Source organism: Gekko japonicus, unplaced genomic scaffold, assembly GCF_001447785.1.
Source record: "Gekko japonicus isolate JY-2015 unplaced genomic scaffold, Gekko_japonicus_V1.1 scaffold146, whole genome shotgun sequence".
Taxonomy (NCBI): domain Eukaryota; kingdom Metazoa; phylum Chordata; class Lepidosauria; order Squamata; family Gekkonidae; genus Gekko; species Gekko japonicus.
This window is the reverse complement of record NW_015167533.1, coordinates 1,630,516-1,649,720: the sequence shown is the minus strand read 5'-3', so window position 1 is coordinate 1,649,720 and position 19,205 is coordinate 1,630,516. Positions and strand designations below refer to the sequence as shown.

Genomic DNA, 19,205 nt, shown 5'->3' with positions numbered 1-19,205 from the left:
CTCTCTATGGTTGCTAGCCACGGTGAAGACTCAGATTCCATTAAAAGCTGGCATTTGATTGTATTAGGTTTTCCCCTTCCCTTGTTTTTTGGAATGAAGAGAAGACAAATCTTCAAGAACTAGGGCTGCCAGATCCCTTTGGGGGTGGGTTGCTCACTCTAGGGGCCTCTGACCTGCCGGCCCAAATCTGGCCGGTGGAGGGAACCCCACCCTTAAAGTCCCCAAATCAGGCCAACATGCCTGGTGTAATGACGTCACCCAGAGATAATGTCATCACACCAGTCACATCACCAGGGAGACACTCTAGAGCATCCCCCGGTGACATACCTAGTGTGATGATGTCACTTCTAGACACGGAGCTCTCCCCCCAGGTAGGAGACCTGGTAACCCTATCAAGAACTAAATGGTTTTATGCAAACAGGTCCACCAATGAAAGAGGCTGCTGAATTGAAAGTCATCCCACATTTCTTACTTCAACCACTCTCTTGTCCCCCATGTGAACTCAACACAGGATTAACCATTGGTACTAAGCATATGCTTAGGCACTTTCAGTTCTTCACCTATATCCTTAAGTCACTATGCTAACTTGTAGGCTGCAGCTGTCTTATGCTCTACAAGCTGACCCAGTCTGGTTTCCACTGGAGCAGTGTCCTCAGGCCTGGATAGTGAGACTTGGGAACACTGGCAGAAACTAACAGCAAGGCACTGGAACACAGCGTTATGCCTACTGGACAGGTTTGTCAATCAAGGCAGCCTTCCTAAGCCTCAGCCTAAATAGGCCAGGAGCTAATCAGCCTTGGCTGAACTGCTGAAAGCATTAAGCTCCTGCAGCTGCACTGTACTTTGGCCTGGATCCTGCGAATAAGTATTGCTCTCCCTGCATGGCTCTGGGATGGGGTTGCCTGCAGACAATCTGTCATGTCACGTCCTTTGGGCCATCTTCTGCTGCTGCTCTTCCTAAAGAGTGGGTATGGAAACCAGGGGGTTATGGGCCCAGGTTTGAGACTTATGCAGTGGAGGCATGGTGGCTATCTCAGAGACCAGTGGCTATCTCAGAAAACTCACTTGCAGGTTCTGACAGGATTGCTGCTAGAACAGTATCTGCTGGTGCCTCTGTCATATTAGGCATCTCTTGTCTGGCTGGCTCTCCTAAGCCAATGTCTAGGTTCCTTGGGATTTTTGCAGATTACTCTGATACCATCACGGAGCTGCTAGAAGGGTGTCATAACAGCAGCACTGGACACAATGGTAAATGGCAAAGCTCTGTCATCAGAGCACTATAGAATTGCAAAACTGATATGTGATTTTCTTGAGGCTCACAAGGGAACAGAACTCTTTCCAGAGTTAAAATGCAGGTCCAATCTGCATCTAGCATTTGCTTCGTTGTTGTACCAAACCCACACTGGAACAGAAAAAGGTGTGGCTCAAAACCACATTCAAATACCCCAGGCCAATGCTGTACTGACTGCAGAGTCACCCCTGAATGGCCATAAAACGGCCATAAATCTATGCAGACAGCCACCATAAAACCGGAGATCAAATGATGTGAAAGCAGCATGCAGTCTGGAGGCTGCCATAAAATTCGACAATCAATCAAAGTGAAAGTGGCATGCAATGTAGATGGGAATTTCTGTTCCAGTGTGGGTTTGGTAAGACAGCGGAGCAAATACTAGATGCAGATTCAGCCACAGTATCTTCTGCTTTGTAGTTACCACTTTTCCCCTTTATACAGATTTTGCCTTGACCTCGATGGCCCAGACTAGGCCTATTTTTTTTCCAGATCTCTGAAACTCAGCAAGGGTGGCCACAGTTAGTACTTGGATGGGAGACCACTAAGGAAATCCAAGGTTGCTTCACAGAGGAAGGCACTTGCATGCCACCTCTTTTCCATCTCTTCTTTGAAAAGCCCATACCATAAGTCATCTGTGTCCTGGCAACATTTTTCACCACCATTGTAGTCTTTCACCTATAAAAACCTGCTTAATCCACACTTATTAATAATAGGAACCTGTACTACAGTTGTAAACTGTCCAAGAGAGAGATTTCTTATAGTGTAAAAACTGGCACTTTGATCTCAGGCAAAGATCAGGTGACACGATTCACCTATACAGCAAATCAAACTGCTATGATTTGGATTAACCAGTTCAAGAACCAACAATCCTAGTCCCGCTCTTGCCCAAGGTGTCTCAGGTTGCTTGGGCAATGGACAGTGCAAACCTAAGCATAGTTACACTCTTCTACATCCATTGACATCAGTGGGGTTCGAAGGGTGCAACCCTTTTTAGGATTGTCGCATTTGAGGGCCATTTTGGTGGCCTTTCCAATTATATCAAATGCCCAAAGTCACTGGTCTTCATGAAATCTCTGCCATGTGAACAGACTGGACAGAATAACTTGTCAGCTTAGTTTCCCACATTGATGGTGTTGGAGGCAACAGATCTCCTGGATATGCAGGGTTCTTACAGGAAATGCCTCCTCTTTAAAGGTAAAGGTAAAGGTTCCCTTGCTCGAAAGCCAGTCGAGTCCAACTCTAGGGTTGCGGTGCTCATCTCCGTTTCAAAGCCGAAGAGCCAGCGCTGTCCGAAGACGTTTCCGTGGTCATGTGGCCGGCATGACTAAACACCAAGGCGCACGGAACGCTGTTACCTTCCCACTGAAGTGGTACCTATTTATCTACTTGCAATTTCTTGCTTTTGAACTGCTAGGTTGGCAGGAGCTGGAACTAGAGACGGGAGCTCACTCCGTCATGCGGCAACTCAGGTCTTGAACTGCTGAGCTACCGACCTTCCACAGCCTGCAGTTCAGTGTGACTTTTGGGATCTACCTGGTTCATGGACCTCAGAACCAGATCTAGGGAAGCTCATGCCATTCCTTCAGAGGCCATATCTCAGCTCACATATTCTGTATTACATAGACATGTCATGTGTCTAACAGCACATTCGTTTAACAGCAGGTCCTGAACAACTGTTACATTGAACTTTGGCTCTCCTAAGGTCAGTTCCATCCTTAAATACTCTAAGACAGAGGAGTATTTCTTGTCCCAAAAAAGGCACAGCAGTAATTAAGCTTGGAAAAACAGGTGAAATACAAGTGAGGCCAAGAAAAACCCAGATACTGTGGAGGTAATTATACCCCCTGCAAGTATCCTGTTGAGGCAATTAGCCCCCCTGCAATTAACCCCCCCTCACACAATTATCAATGTACTCTGTTCACCTAACCAAAGCTGCAGCAGAATATATCAGGAAACGCCCTTTTACCAATCTGAATTATAAAAACTGCTGTGTCTGAGAGGTGGGAGAACATTTCATATTCGACTTTGATACACCAGGTTTGAAACTGTTGTTTTGACAAGTTTCCATACCAGGATGGTGAGGCTTATGGTGTTCCTGCTTCTACTATCACCTATCCCATGCAAAATAGGTTGCAGGAAATTCTCTAAGGATGAACCCATTCCTGTTCCACATGAGTGGTATCAGGCAGGGCACCTCCTCATTGGTGGCATGGCATCTCAGATGGTTTATACTCTTCACACATTGCATTTTGATCAGCATCCTTCTCAGGACTTGTTTAATGATATACTGTAAGATATTTTTTCCCTCCTAGATCTTAAAGGTAGACATGTGGCGTATGAAACAGATATCCTTTCAGGTCGAGCAGGATAGACACCTGTCTCTATAGCTTTCAGTATAACATGATACAACATTGTGGCCCAGCAGGGGTTCCTGATTGTGGTTTAATGATGAAGAACTAGCAAGAACTTTAGGGTTGACCTCTCTTTATTCTGGGCTTGCCAAAATGTGTCTCAAATGAAGTTATATATCTAGAAACTGGCTCATCTTTAATGGAAACTTGTGCATTGCTTATGAAATTGAAATACTGGCTACGTCTACACTATAACTTTGAATCTGGGAGCCTCATATATCACATACTCTCTGAGCTCAATGTGTCAAATTGGTCTGCATACATTGAGGGAAAAAATCAAAGTTCTGGGTCTATCTATAGAATCACTGTCTATGCTGCCCTCTGTTGCTGCATTTCAACAGATTAAAAACAGGATGTTAGCTATTGAGTGCCAGAAATTATACAGTTTAGCCAATAAAACCCACTCCTCTTTGAGTTTCGAGATCCCTCCTATTACAGGGAAGATGGCCTCATATTTATCTTCCCCGCAGGTCCCACAACAACACAGCATTTACTCTGTCCAGATGCAATACTATGCCTTCTGCCATTTTATATGGCAGATATCTCACTCAGATGACAAGATATCTCACTCAGCCAGATACTGCCCCTGCAAACAAAAATGTGCCGAGTCAATTACTCATGTCCTTCTGCATTGTCACCTGTATGTGGATCTAAGGTATATATATTTGACTTTAAGCAGCATGATGCACTTAGGGTACACAGACTTCTAAATGATTTCTGTTCTGACATCACTGAGAAGGTGTCCAAGTTTCTCCACTCTGCTTTAAAGCTGCACCAAAGGACCCCAGAGACATAGTATTTTCATAGGTGTGTTTTAATCTGCTCTTAAATTGTACAATCTAGAGACATAGCATTTTTATAGGTGTGTTTTCAATCTGCTCTTCAATTTTATAATCTGTATTGACAATTTATGCCAACAAAAGTGAATTTGAACTTGAGCTAACTCTCTTTATTCTGTGACCCTGTTCTAACTATTCAGGAATGAAGTTGTGGGCAGAAAGAAATGATCATCAAGAAAGACAGAACAAAGTTTTCTGATTGATGTGTTCTTTTCCAGTATATTAAAACCCACAAGGAGACCTCTGGAATTTTTAAAACGGTGGCAGAAGCATCATAGTTGTGTTTGGGTTCAAACACAAGTACTCGAGTAGCTCAGCAATCTCAACAATAAATAGAAGGATACCCTTGCACTTAAATCTAACATTGGTATTGTAAAATGACTCAGTTTAAACAGAATTCTACTATTAATTATTGTCTCACTCTCTTTTAAGTTTGATGATAAAGTACAACCAACACAATCTAGCACTGGCATTTGCTGTAAATGAGATCAACGAGAATCCCCAGATCTTGCCAAATGTCACCCTCGGATTCCACATCTATGACAGCTACTTTGATATGAAAATGACCTCCCGTACCACTCTGGACCTGCTTTTCAAGTTGCGGAGATTTCTTCCTAATTACAAATGTGACACCCAGAAATATGTAATAGCTGTCCTTGGAGCTCTTGATGCTGCTATCTCCTTCCATATGGCAGACCTCTTAGGACTCTACAAAATCCCACAGGTATGATCCATGTATGGAGTCTGGAGTTATTTCCCAAATTAAACTATTCAAATTCAGAGGGTAACATTGAGGAAAAGGGGGAGCACTGGGATTCCACACAAGACATAAACAAATGAAACAGAAGTGTAGAAACATGTTGTTTATAACTAGAGTTTTCTTTCTGATCATGAATAATAAAACGCTTTGGACTGATAAACAAATGAAACAGAGGTGTAGAAACATGTTGTTTGTAACTAGAGTTTTCTTTCTGATCATGAATGTTTTCATGCCAAGGTGACCTCATATCAGGTTCGTTTGTTGGTCAAATCTGATTGCATAAGGGTTTTCTTTTATCTTTGACAGTTAATTAAATCAGTTACAGAAATATTGAATTTATTGCCTTCTAAAAGAGATTAAAAATTAAATTTGGCTTTCTAATCTCCCTTGAATAAGATTATGAGCACATCTTCGATGTATTTTAGATGTCCATGTTTGTTTAGCTCATCAATAGTTGAGAAGCAATCATTTATCTAGACAATGATCACCTTTAAAATCAAAAGATTGAGCATATGATAAGATTGTTATTTTTCAATAGAAGTGTGCAGATGTGATAAGCAAATCAGATTTCGCTGGATAGAAATATCTCATAATATATTGGGTGAGATCTCTATGACTTAGGTGTTTACAAAATTCCTCAAAGCGTTTAATATGAAGTCTATTTCACTTTAATTTTCTAACTTATTTTTTAATTTTATTTATTATTGGCACTTTTTTGCAGTAGCTATAGGGTTAATTTTCGCATATTTGTATTTTTTAAGTTATTGTCCAATAAGGAAAATTATATTTTTTTTCTTTTTTCACTTAAAGGTAACGTAAATCTCAGAACATTTTTGCCTAGTTTGCTAGTAATAGTTCAAAGAGTAGAACTCATAATTAATTCATTTATACTATCAAAATTTAGGGGCAAAGATCCTGGAGGTTTTTGGACCTACTATTTTAAAGGATAAGTCTCACAGAATTAATTCAGATTCTCTAATCAAACGTGAAAATGTGTTACCTTTTTACATAGTTTTCATGTGGGAAAAAACAGTTTAGATCTTTCTTTCCTGCGGCAACTTTTTACAAACTGTACAATTTTCATATTCATGGGGGGGGGGGGGGGCACAGACACAAGGGTTATAGATTTGGACCCAAATGTTCCAATAAACTGGTGGAGGAAAGTTCCTCCAAAATATATTGCTTTCCACCAGTGAAATATGTCACTTTTGAGCAGAGAAAACCTTGCAGCAAAGGAAAGAGTCCTTGTTAAAAGGAACATTTGATCCAGTTAATGAAGTTTAATTTTCTTCATGGTGACCAATTCATTCAGCAAATGTAGCAAGCACACAACCATGCACACTAATTCGTCTCCATCAACATTTCTTTTAGGTCACCTATGGCTCATTTTTCTCAAAGGAGAGGGATGCGACAGAAGTTTCTTCCTTCTACCGCATGGTTCCCAATGAAACGCAACAGTTTATGGGAATGATTCAATTGCTGTTGCATTTTGGATGGATGTGGGTGGGCCTTTTTGCTGCAGATGATGATGGTGGAGAGCATTTCTTGAAGACCTTTGAGTCACTGCTTTCCCAAAATGGAATTTGTTCAGCCTACACTGAGAGAATATTAAACCAAGCAAAATGGGATACAATGGAAGACATGATTGATTTACTCAGTAACATATATCGACCTTTCGAATATAGAAAAGTCAACACATTAATCCTCTACGGAGGATCTATTACCATACTTTCATTGAATAATATGATGTTTTTTGGTTCTTCTGGGCAAAATATTTCATTAAGCAGGGTGTGGATTTTTACAGCCCAAGTGGATTTCATGCTATCTGGAGGACAATGGAATTGGAATTTTGATGTGTTCCATGGTAAGTCAATGGAATTGGAACTTTGATGTGTTCCATGGTGCCATAGCTTTCACAATTCACTCAAATAAGATTCCACAGTTCAAGAAATATCTCCATGCCATAAAACCTTACCAGGAACAACAAAATGGTTTCATCAAGGAATTCTGGGAGCAGGCGTTCGACTGTTCATTTCCAAGCCTCCAGGGACCAGTGGAAGTCAATGACATGTGCACTGGAGAGGAGAGACTGGAGAGTCTTCCCGGGCTTCTTTTTGAAATGCAGATGACTGGCCACAGCTACAGTGTCTATAGTGCTGTCTATGCCGTAGCATATGCACTGGAAGCCATGATTACATCTAATTCCAGGGCTGGCAAAAGTGTTAGACTCCAAGATCTCCAACCTTGGCAGGTAAAGTTCCTATAATGAGCTAGGTTTATTACTCTCTGTACATTAGCAGAAAGTGTTACAATAGCCAATGTTGCCCTGCAGCTAGATCTGGGGAAATGGTGTTTCATACCTTTCATTGACCAATCTTGAGGGGTTTGTTTTCATTCTGTTCTGAAGAGTTCACAGAATGTTCTGCCATACACGCTTGCATATAGTCCATTAAATGTAACCAGCAAAAGCAATGGGATTTAGAATCTCAGTGTGTGAACATCAATACTTATTGGTTTCAGAGTCACCTTTTCTACCAATATACATTTACTCTGTTACTATGTAGAATCCAGACGGTTTATCATTCAGAGGATAAAAGCTGAAAGGTTCCACTGCATTTTTAAATTTCCCATTCCATGGCCCCATTCACATGCCAAATTTGCCATGGGAGAGCCACAATTGACTGGCAGTTTTTCCGGACGCAATCACACCGCAACATCTGGCAAGTGGAGTGCAGCTGTGGTCAACCCGTGGCGTACCGCCAAAAATGCGCGATAAAAACCTACCTCCTTGAAGGTACTAGCAAACGGTTTGCCATGGGCTGCCTCCGGACTCCCTCGGTGTGATCGCGCCGGCGCACGCTTTTCCCTCCGGCCCCTCATTGACACGCAGGCATGGAGGGAAGGAACCGTGGCTTGCCGCCGATGCGTGAGATCACATTCTGGTGTGTTAAATTGTGCCGGCGCAAATAGCCCCGCCTCCCCCCCGCGTTATCTGACCCCTGTGACTAGGGCCCATGATGTCTTTCCTAAGACCTTTGACTGCATTTTTTAAAAATTACATTATCATCTTGCTTGTGACATTACTTGTGGCAATTGTTCTGCTCTTAATACAATTGCAGTACTTCAGACTTCCAGGATAGGAAATTTCCCCAGCCTTCTCACCCATCTTCCCTCCTTTGCTTCCTTTGGTTGTCCTTTTGCTGTGCCTCTTTACCAAAGTAAAATCTGGTATACTCACCTTAGTTCTTGAGAAATCAGAGACAGGAAGGAAATGGGAAGGAGGTGGCTTGGGCACAGAAGCGTGGCTGGCCCTGGGGGTAAGGGGGATGGGATCTGCCCTTAGAGGTTTACAAGCCCCTTTTTGTTTGCACACAAAGTTGAATGAAGTATGACAATAAGATGGAGGGCTAAGGTTATCTTGCTTCTGGTGGTGGCGGCATGTGATGGTTGGAGACAACATGGAATTGCAGGCCTAAGAAATGCGCACAACAATTACTTTAACAACACTGCTGGAGCGTCCCCTTGATTTAAATTCCCCCCCCCCCATGAAAATGCTGATCATACTACTGACAGGGGATCTATATGTAAGAGAAAAAAACATAAGAACTTAAGAGATGCCAATGTTGGATCAGGCCAAAGGCCCATCCAGTCCAACACTCTGTATCACACAGTGGCCAGAAATACCAGTGCCATCATGAGGTCCACCAGTGGGGCCAGGACATTAGAAGCCCTCCCACTGTTGACCCACATGTATGTATTTCCATAGTTTATCATATATTCCATATATGTATTTCCATAATTTATTCTAATAGAACAAAGTCTGAGTCCAGTAGCACCTTTAATACCAACAAAGTTATATTGAAGCTATAAGCTTTCATGCGCAAGCACACTACCTCAGATATAGGAAAGCATGATTTCCTCAGGGCAACATACAGGAAGATGGGGAACCATCAGGAAGGGCCAGTCAGAGGCAAGATGCGTAAGTAAAGCTGAGATTGTATCAAGGCAGCTGGTAAGATCAATGAATGACAGCAAATTAGACAGAAATGTGAGAGCTAACAAACTGATGTGAGAATGAAGCTTGAGTCCAGTGGAACCCCCAAGACCAACCAAGCTTAACCCTAGGTACATGGCAGAACCATGGGTACATTGAAACAGATGTTCTCAAATATTACATACACGTGGGGGGATTAGTTGCCAGGAAGAGCTAGTTAGAGTCAAAATGCATAAGTAATTGAGCAATAAATGCAGCTAAGATTGGAATTACACATTAGGTAAGACATGTAAATAGCACCAAATTGGCATACAGATAACAAAGAGAAGAAACGAAAAAGAGATTGGATTTATACCTCGCCCTTACTCCCCAAAGGAGTCTCAGAGCAGCTTACAAACTCCTTTCCCTTCCCCCCAACAGACACCCTGTGAGGTAGGTGGGGCTGAGAGAGCTCTGACAGAAACTGCTTGTTTTCAAAAACAGCTGTGCCAGAACTGTGGCTTGCCCAAGGTCATCCAGCAGCTACAAATGGAGGAGTGGGGAATCAAACCCGGCTTTCCCGGATTAGAGTCCACGTACTTAACCACTACACCAAACTGGCTCTCTACACCAAACACCAAAGGCATTAACAACAGACCTGAGAATGAAGTTTGAGTCCAGTGGTACCTTTAAGACTAACAAATTTCTGGGTATAAGTGAGAGCTGAGTGACTTAATGTGTGTAGTGAAATGAATATCCGATATCTGTTAAGCCCTGAGGGTTCCATTGTCCTGCGTGTTGTAATAATTTGTAATACAGCAATCTCCCATTCCAGCACAGGACTAAAAGAAATAATAACAGAATGCCACTAGGGGTCACATACATCTCTCACCTCTCAGTTCAATGCATCATCAGCCACTTACAACGTCTAGTGGATAATGACAGTTCTCCTTCACAAGTTATGGAGGGGGGTGTATTTCAGAATATTAATACATATATTGTAAACATCTGTAATCAAATTTCTTCTTACTGTGGATGGGTAATTACGTGCAGAAAGGAAAATAACTCAGAAGACGATTCAAACTGTGCTTGTAATTTACTTTTCAACTAGCTCCATGCATATCTTCAGGGCATAACATTCAACAACTCTGCTGGAGAAACTTTGTCTTTTAATATTAACAAGGAAGTAGAAGCTGGATTTGACATCATGAACATGGTCACATTCCCAAATAGGTCTTTCCTGAGAGTCAAAGTTGGAAGGGTTGATTCCTCTGCTCCCAAAGGGAAACAAGTCATTATTCATGAGGATATGATTGTGTGGCAGATGACTTTTAGCCAGGTATGGATTTCAGAGTGTTCTCAGGGGTCACCCCATTCCTCAGACAGGTGACGTAGTGGTTGGAACTTTCCTTTGGTGCGTACTTAGGTATTTATTGATTGATATTTCTGTCATGGATTATTAAGGCATTGTATATTAAATACAGAGCCAAAATCTCTCTGTATAATAATTCTGTTTTGGAACCAACCCACCCACCCACCCACCCCTGTTGTGATCACATAGTACCAGCAGTATTTGGGGTGGATAATGTTCTCTGATCCATATCTACTGCCCTTCTATTTTTATCAGTGAATAACACTGATTTGGGGGGACGGAAGTTTTCTTTGTATCATTCTCCATCTCTCTGAGATATGCCTGGGCTTTATAGAAGTCATAACCATCTACTAAATTAAAAGAGACGAAGGCAAAATTTTGGAGGGATAGATAATTCAATACATCATGATAGCTGTAAATTGTTTACCATGTGTTTGTTAATGCTGCTCTGGGTTAAATAAAGCAGTTACTTTTGCTAGTCTCAAAATTTGCCTTACTGAAGAAAGAGATGGGATGGATATTTCAATCCCTCAAACAAGAGACAAGGGAAATCCTTTTCCACTTAAACTGCTCACTTGTTTGAATGTTGTGAGCAGGGGGGGAAACCCCTTATGAATCCAGTCTCATACTCCTTTCATGTTTCTGGATAGGGGCCTCCCCTTTCCGAGTGCAACGCTCACTGTCCTCCTGGTACTCAGAAGAAAAAGAAGGAAGGGGAGAAATTTTGCTGCTATGATTGTGTCCCCTGCTCAACAGGGAAGATTTCAAGCCAGAAGGGTAAGCACTGTAGGATTATTATTATTATTGAAGGGAAGGAGCAAAGGGATGAAGTCTTTGTTGGTTCTTGTGTGCTTTTGGGGGGTTGGAAGGACAGAGGCATATGTTAGTTGCATAGCTGAGAAGAAAGATGACACCTATAATTCCTGGCTCCTTACATATTGGGTGGGTAAAGAGAAGGGTTGCCAACCTTCAGTTCCTGGAGACCTCCTGCTATTACAATGGATTTCCAGATGACCAAGATCAGTTCCCTGGAGAAAATGGCTGCTTTGGAGGATGGACTCTATGGCATTGTCCTGCAATGAGGTTCCCTCCCCTCCCTAAACCCCACCTTCCCCAGGCTCCACCCTCCAAATATCCAGATATTTCCCTACTCAGAGCTGGTAACCCTAGTAAAGAGACCCAGTTCTGATTTCCCTCCCTGTCTCAGTATATATCCCTTCACCCAAGTGTTCTCCATTCTCCCCTTTTCTTAGAAGAAGAAGAGGAGGAGGAGGAGGAGGAGGAGGAGGTTGGATTTATATTCCACCCTTCACTCGGAGTCTCAGAGCAGCTTACAAACTCCATTCCCTTCCCCTCCCCACAACAGACACCTTGTGAGGTAGGTGGGGCTGAGAGAGCTCTGAGAGAACTATCCTTGACAGAACAGCTCTGACAGAACTATGGCTTTCCCCAGGTCATCCAGCAGCTGCAAGTGAAGGAGTGGGGAATCAAACCCAGTTCTCCCAGATTAGAGTCCGCACACAACCACTGCACCAAATTGGCATCAATTATTGGTTTCTCTGTTTTTAAATGTATTTCTATACACCCTTTGGTCTTTTCCCCTTTCCTCCAGTTTGGTGTAGTGGTTAAGTGCGTGGACTCTAATCTGGGAGAACCGGGTTTGATTCCCCACTCCTCCACTTGCACCTGCTGATGTGACCTTGGGTCAGTCACAAGCTCTGGCACAGCTGTCCTTGAAAAAGAGCAGTTTGTGTCAGAGTTCTCTCAGCCCCACCCACCTCACGGGGTGTCTGTTGTGGGGAGGGGAAGGGAAAGGAGTTTGTAAGCCGCTCTGAGACTCCCTTGGGTAGTGAAGGGTGGGGTATAAATTCAATCTCTTCTCTTCTTCTTCTTTCCTCCACAGTCTTGGTATATACTTCATTATCCTTGAATTTTCTTTCTCTTCCATTAATATCAGTCTGGTCCAATTGCTAATGTTGGACTAGGGCCTGGGAGACCCAGCTTCGAATCTCCAGTCTGTCATGGAAGCCTGCCTGGTGACCTTTGGACAGTCACAGACTTCCAACTGAACCTACCTCAAAGGGTTGTTGTGAGGATAAAATGAAGGAGAGAAGAATGATGTCAGTTTCTTTGGGTCCATATGGGAAGAAAGGTGGGGTATAAATGAAATAAACGAATAAATAAATATTCTTAATAACTTATCTAGGATACAAAATGAAATAAATGAATAAATAAATATTGTTAATAACTTATATAGAATACTAGCCTGCTGCCCGTGCTTCGCTACAGTATTTAAGTTCTGTAAACCCACTTATAACACTGATGATGTGAAATTTGAAATGTGACCGTTGTTGTAGGAATTCTAGTGGAGAAGATTGTAGTGTAAGAAATGAAGTGAGACATACGTACTTTCCCCCTCTCTACCGAAGAACCTCTCTTACCCATGCTTCGCTATGGTATTTAAGTTCTGTAAATCCAGTTATAATACTGATGATGTGAAGTTTGAAATGTGACATTTATTGTAGGAATTCTAATGGAGAAGATTACAGTCTAATCTCTCTGCTGAAGGACCCCTCTTAAGTGTAATCTCTCTACTGAAGGACCTCTCTGTAGACCACAGTGGTGGTTCTGCCCTCAGGTGCTTGGATCACCAGGCTGCTTGATGAGCTCACTCTGGAGCAGGCAACATAGAACTGTCCATTTAAGAAGCAATTGTCTGTTAAGTCAACTCCTGCCACCTTCCACGAAAGTGATGGCCTCTCTACTTGTGTTCCTGGACTGTTTTGCTCATATGGAGACTGTGTTGTTCTGAGCACCTCGGGGTGATCTTGCTGGTACCTGGCCTGTGCGGCTCAGTGCACTGCAGGAGTGCTATGTGCAAATGTCTTTGCCACATTCCTAAGTTGCCTCCTCCTTGTAGCATTGGTCAGATGGGCAACACCGAAATCAGATTGACTATATAATTTGCAGTCAAAGATGGAGAAGCTCTATCCAGTCAGTAAAAACAAGACCTGGAGCTGACTGTGGTTCAGATCATGAGCTACTCATTGCAAAATTCAGACTTAAACTGAAGAAAATTGGGAAAACCACGAGGCCATTCAGGTTTGACCTAGATCGCATCCCTGATGAATATACAGTAGAGGTGAAGAATAGATTCAAGGGTCTGGATTTGATAGATAGAGTGCCTGAAGAACTATGGACAGAGGTTCGTGACATCGTACAGGAGGCAGCAATCACCACCATCCCAAAGAAAAAGAAATGTAAGAAAGCAAAGTGGCTTTCTGATGAGGCTTTACAAATAGCAGAGGAAAGAAGGAAAGCGAAAGGCAAAGGCGAAAAGGAAAGATTTACCCAACTGAACGCAGATTTCCAGAGAACAGCAAGGAGAGATAAGGAGGCCTTCCTGAATGAACAGTGCAAAGTAATAGAAGAAAACAATAGAATGGGAAGGACTAGAGATCTCTTCAAGAAAATTGGAGAAATCAAGGGAGCGTTCCATGCAAAGCTGGCCATGATAAAGGACAAAAACGGTAGGGACCTAACAGAAGCAGAAGAGATTAGGAAAAGATGGCAAGAATACACAGAAGAACTATACAAGAAAGACCTCGATGTCCTTGACAACCACGACGGTATAATCACTGACCTCGAGCCAGACATCCTGGAATGTGAAGTTAAATGGGCCTTAGAAAGCATTACTAACAACAAAGCTAGTGGAGGTGATGGTATTCCAGCTGAGCTATTCAAAGTCTTAGAAGATGATGCTGTTAAAGTTCTGCACTCCATTTGCCAGCAAATTTGGAAAACGCAACAGTGGCCACAGGATTGGAAAAGATCAGTATACATTCCAATCCCAAAGAAGGGCAATGCCAAGGAATGTTCAAACTATCGCACAATTGCACTCATATCACACGCTAGCAAGGTCATGCTCAAGATCCTACAAGCTAGGCTTCAACAGTACGTGGATAGAGAACTACCAGAAGTACAAGCTGGGTTTCGAAGAGGTAGAGGAACTAGAGATCAAATTGCCAACATTCGCTGGATTATGGAGAAAGCAAGAGAGTACCAGAAAAATATCTACTTCTGCTTCATTGACTATGCTAAAGCTTTTGACTGTGTGGATCACAACAAACTATGGCAGGTCCTTAAAGAGATGGGAGTACCAGACCACCTCACATGTCTCTTGAGAAACCTGTATAAGGGCCAAGAAGCGACAGTTAGAACCGGATATGGAACAACTGATTGGTTTAGCATAGGAAAAGGAGTACGACAAGGATGTATATTGTCGCCTTGCTTATTTAATATATATGCAGAGTACATCATGCGAAATGCTGGCCTGGATGAATCACAAGCGGGAATTAAGATTGCTGGGGAAAAGATCAACAACCTCAGATATGCAGACGATACCACTCTAATGGCAGAAAGTGAAGAGGACCTAAAGAGCCTCTTGCTCAGGGTAAAAGAGGAGAGCGCAAAAGTGGGCTTGAAGCTCAACATCAAAAAAACTAAGATCATGGCATCCGGCCCCATCACTCCTTGGCAAATAGAAGGGGAAGTCGTGGAAGTAGTGACAGACTTCACGTTCCTGGGATCCCAGATCACCGCAGACTGTGACAGCAGCCATGAAATTAAAAGATTTCCTTGGGAGGAAAGTGATGGCGAACCTAAACAGCATGATAAAAAGTAGAGACATCACCCTGCCAACAAAAGTCCGCATGGTCAAAGCAATGGTATTCCCAGTAGTCATGTATGGCTGTGAGAGTTGGACTATAAGGAAGGCCGAGCGCCGAAGAATAGATTCTTTTGAACTATGGTGCTGGAGGAGACTCTTGAGAGTCCCTTGGACTGCAAGAAGAACAAATCAGTCAATCCTCAAAGAAATCAACCCTGACTGTTCCCTGGAAGGCCAGATAATGAAACTGAAGCTCAAATACTTTGGCCACCAAATGAGAAGGGAGCACTCACTGGAGAAGACCCTGATGCTGGGAAAGATTGAAGGTCAAAGAAGACGGGGACGGCAAAGGATGAGATGGTTAGACAGTGTCATTGATGCAACGAACATGAAATTGAGCAAACTTCAGAGGACAGCGGAAGACTGGAAGGCCTGGCGTGATCTGGTCCATGGGGTCGCAAAGAGTCAGACTCGACTGTGTGACTGAACAACAACATGCAGTTGCAGCTAAGGTAGAACAGCTCCTCATCCTATGCCATGTTTTCTGAGTTCCAAGTGTCTGGAAAGTGGTTCCATAGCGAATTACACGGTTGCCAACTCTGGGTTGGGAAATACCTGTAGATTTGAGGGGTAGAGCCTAAGGAGGGCAGGGTTTGGGGTGGGGAGGGACCTCAGCAGGGTATAATGCCATAAAGTCCACTGGTCAAATTGGCCATTGTCTCCAGGAGAACTGATTCTGGTCATCTGGACATCAGTTGTAATAGCTGGGAAAATTTCTCTAGGGGAAATGATGTGCCGTGGCTGGGGAACACGGTGGTTTCTGGGAGATCTCCAGGCCCACAAGGAGATTGGGATATGCATTTTACCTCAGGACCCCCAACAGGAACAGCAGCCTGTTTAGAATGTTAGAGGCAAAGGCCAATCAGGCCACATATGCAAATGACCTCTGTGTTCTGACTGGCTGTGGGGGGGGGAGGAACAGCAAACTGTTTAGAATGTTGGAGGCAGGACTCAGGCAATGAAACCAGTGGATAGGGAGACCCTCTGAATGACAGATCATTCAGCCAACTGATTTTGGAGCATGTTGGAATGTTCAGGGGAAACCATGACCAAAACAGAATTATATATAAGGAGAGATTTGTTATTATTCTTGCCCACTCTTGGATGACCCTGTGATGGAAGCACCAGCTCATCATTGGTGAATGACTATTGAACCCTGATTTGTCCGTACCCCATCATTCTACTTTATAGCAGTAATAACATAGTGCATAACATATAGCAAATAACATAGTGCATGTTCAGCATTCGATACTCATTTAAATAGTATTTCTTTTTTTAAAAAGTCATTGCCTTCCAAGGCAGTCTTACACAGAAAGCAATGATCATCACACACACAACACTTAGTATTTATGAGTAAACAAAATGTAGCAGACCACGGTGGTTCAGAGGTTAAGATGCTGAGCTGCAGACCAGAAGGTCCATAGGTTGGCAGCTCACCTAGTGCTGCATGATGGAGTGAGCTCCTTTCTCTGACCCCAGCTCCTGCCAACCTAGCAGTTCAAAAGCAAGAAAATGCAAGTAGATAAATTGGTACCACTTCGGTGGGAATGTAATAGTGTTCCATGCACCTCAGAGTTTAGTCATGCCAGTCACATGACCGGAAATGACTTCGGACAACGCTGGCTCTTCAGCTTGGAAACTGAGATGAGCATCACCGTTTAGAGTCGGATTCAACTGGCTTTCGAGCAAGGGAAACCTTTACCTTTGACTTTTTAGCAGCATAAAAACATTCTTGTTGTTTGTCTGAAACATTTCTATACTGCCTCTTCCAAGACTGATACTTCACAAAAGGTAAATATAAAAACACAAGATCAAAGACCAGGAGCAGATTGGGAAAAGAGTAAAAATGAACAGCTGCCTACTTGAAATCCTGAGTAAAAATAAATGTTCTGGCCTGTCCCGGAAAAAAGAGTTGCATATCCACCAAATGAGCTTCAGAGTGAGGGCATTCCATATGCAAGGAGGGAAAGGAGTCAAAGATCCCTCTCTGCCTTGTCCCTGCAGATGAGACAGAGAGAGAAGGGCTTGGAAAAAGATCTTCATTGGCAGACTGGACAACATGGGAGGAGGTGGTCTTTCAAGTACAACAGGCCCCACAAAATCTTAGAACTTAAATATAAGAATGAGAACTTTGAAATGTGTTTGGAAACAGAAACGTAACATTTACCATGTTGTTCCTGAATCAAAGCAGGCCAGGAAATTAGCTCTGAGTCCAGGAGAATTACCACTGTTAGGCCGAGCCATTCTTTTTCTTTACAGATGCGGATGACTGCATCAAATGCCCAGGAGATCAATACCCAAGCAAGGACCATGACCAGTGTATTCCCAAGATGCTGAGCTTTCTGTCTTATGAACAACCGTTGGGGACTGGATTAGCCTCCATTGCACTTTTTTTGTCCCTAGCCACAGCCTTAGTGCTGGGAGTTTTCATCAAGCACAAGGATACCCCAATCGTCAAAGCCAACAACAGGGACATCACATACACTCTCCTCATCTCTCTCCTGCTCTGCTTCCTCTGTTCTTTTCTTTTTCTGGGATGGCCTAGCAAAGTGGCTTGCTTCTTAAGACAAGTGGCTTTTGGTATCATCTTCTCAGTGGCTGTTTCTTGTGTGTTGGCCAAAACCATCACTGTGGTTGTAGCTTTCATGGCCACCAAACCGGGGTCCAGCATGAGGAAGTGGTTGGGGAAAAGACTGGCCAACTCTATCCTTCTTTCCTGTTCCTTCATTCAAGCAGGCATTTGTATGGTGTGGCTTGGAACCTCTCCCCCTTTCCCAGATTTGGACCTGCTCTCTCTGACTGAAGAGATCATCCTAGAATGTAATGAAGGATCCGTCACTATGTTTTATGTTGTCCTCGGTTACTTGGGACTTCTGTCCCTCATCAGCTTGATTGTAGCTTTCTTTGCCAGGAAGTTACCAGACAGTTTTAATGAAGCCAAATTCATCACCTTCAGCATGCTGATTTTTTGTAGTGTTTGGTTGTCATTTGTTCCAACCTACCTGAGCACCAAAGGGAAATATATGGTAGCTGTGGAGATCTTCTCTATCTTGGCCTCCAGTGCTGGGTTGCTGGCTTGTATCTTTTCCCCTAAATGCTACATTATTCTGCTGAGGCCTGAGTTGAACAATAGGGAACTGCTCAGAAGAAGACAGAATTAAAGCATTTAAGATTCCTCTTGGAGACATTTTTTTTAATTTAGAGCAGAGATAATGGACCTAGTCCAAGAGTATTGCAGAGGGGCAATGGTTAATTTTTAAAAAATTCTATTCCTCCTTGGATATTATTATAGCCCTGTTATGTTAGGTGTTATTTATGACAAAGTGCAGAAGATGTCAGTTAATTTCATATGGGCAACAAAAAAAATCAAGGTCTACATATTCAGCTCCAAAACAAAAAAAAGAGCACGTGTAATGCCCTGAAGCCCTACTCTGTTGTTACTTTTTTGTTTGAATATATTACCAAATAGATATAGCAGTAGAATTTTGATTATTTTATGTTAAAGCATAGCTGTTTTAAAACTGGGATTATTATTTTTTGTGGTTTTATATTCTCTACGACCTTCATATCTGTTAATGTAATAATATCCCAAATGTAGCATTATATGTACTTGGACGTATGGACTGATTAACTTTTTGTATCTGTCACTATTCTCCTCTTTTTTACAATAAAGTCATTTAAAAAAATGAATTTAACAGACCAATCACTTGTCAGCAATAAACAAACAATTATGGGTGTTGTATCTGCATGACAAGGTAGTGGCTCCAAAAGTGTGGAGGGGTGAATCTTATTTGAGCATTACCTGGTCAACAAGGTTACCCAGCCAGCTG

The 19,205-nt window shown here is 42.7% G+C and overlaps 1 protein-coding gene across 1 annotated transcript; it reads left to right on the top strand.

The window, feature by feature from the left end:
* The first annotated feature begins 3,365 nt into the window (after window positions 1–3,365).
* Window positions 3,366–18,536, top strand: LOC107112340 (vomeronasal type-2 receptor 26-like). Its single transcript, XM_015413462.1, has 7 exons — window positions 3,366–3,580; window positions 4,974–5,265; window positions 6,673–7,165; window positions 8,545–8,618; window positions 10,386–10,613; window positions 11,297–11,423; window positions 17,635–18,536. Exons 1-7 carry the CDS (start codon window positions 3,366–3,368, stop codon window positions 18,534–18,536), a joined length of 2,331 nt encoding a protein of 776 aa, XP_015268948.1.
* Window positions 18,537–19,205: the final 669 nt, after the last annotated feature.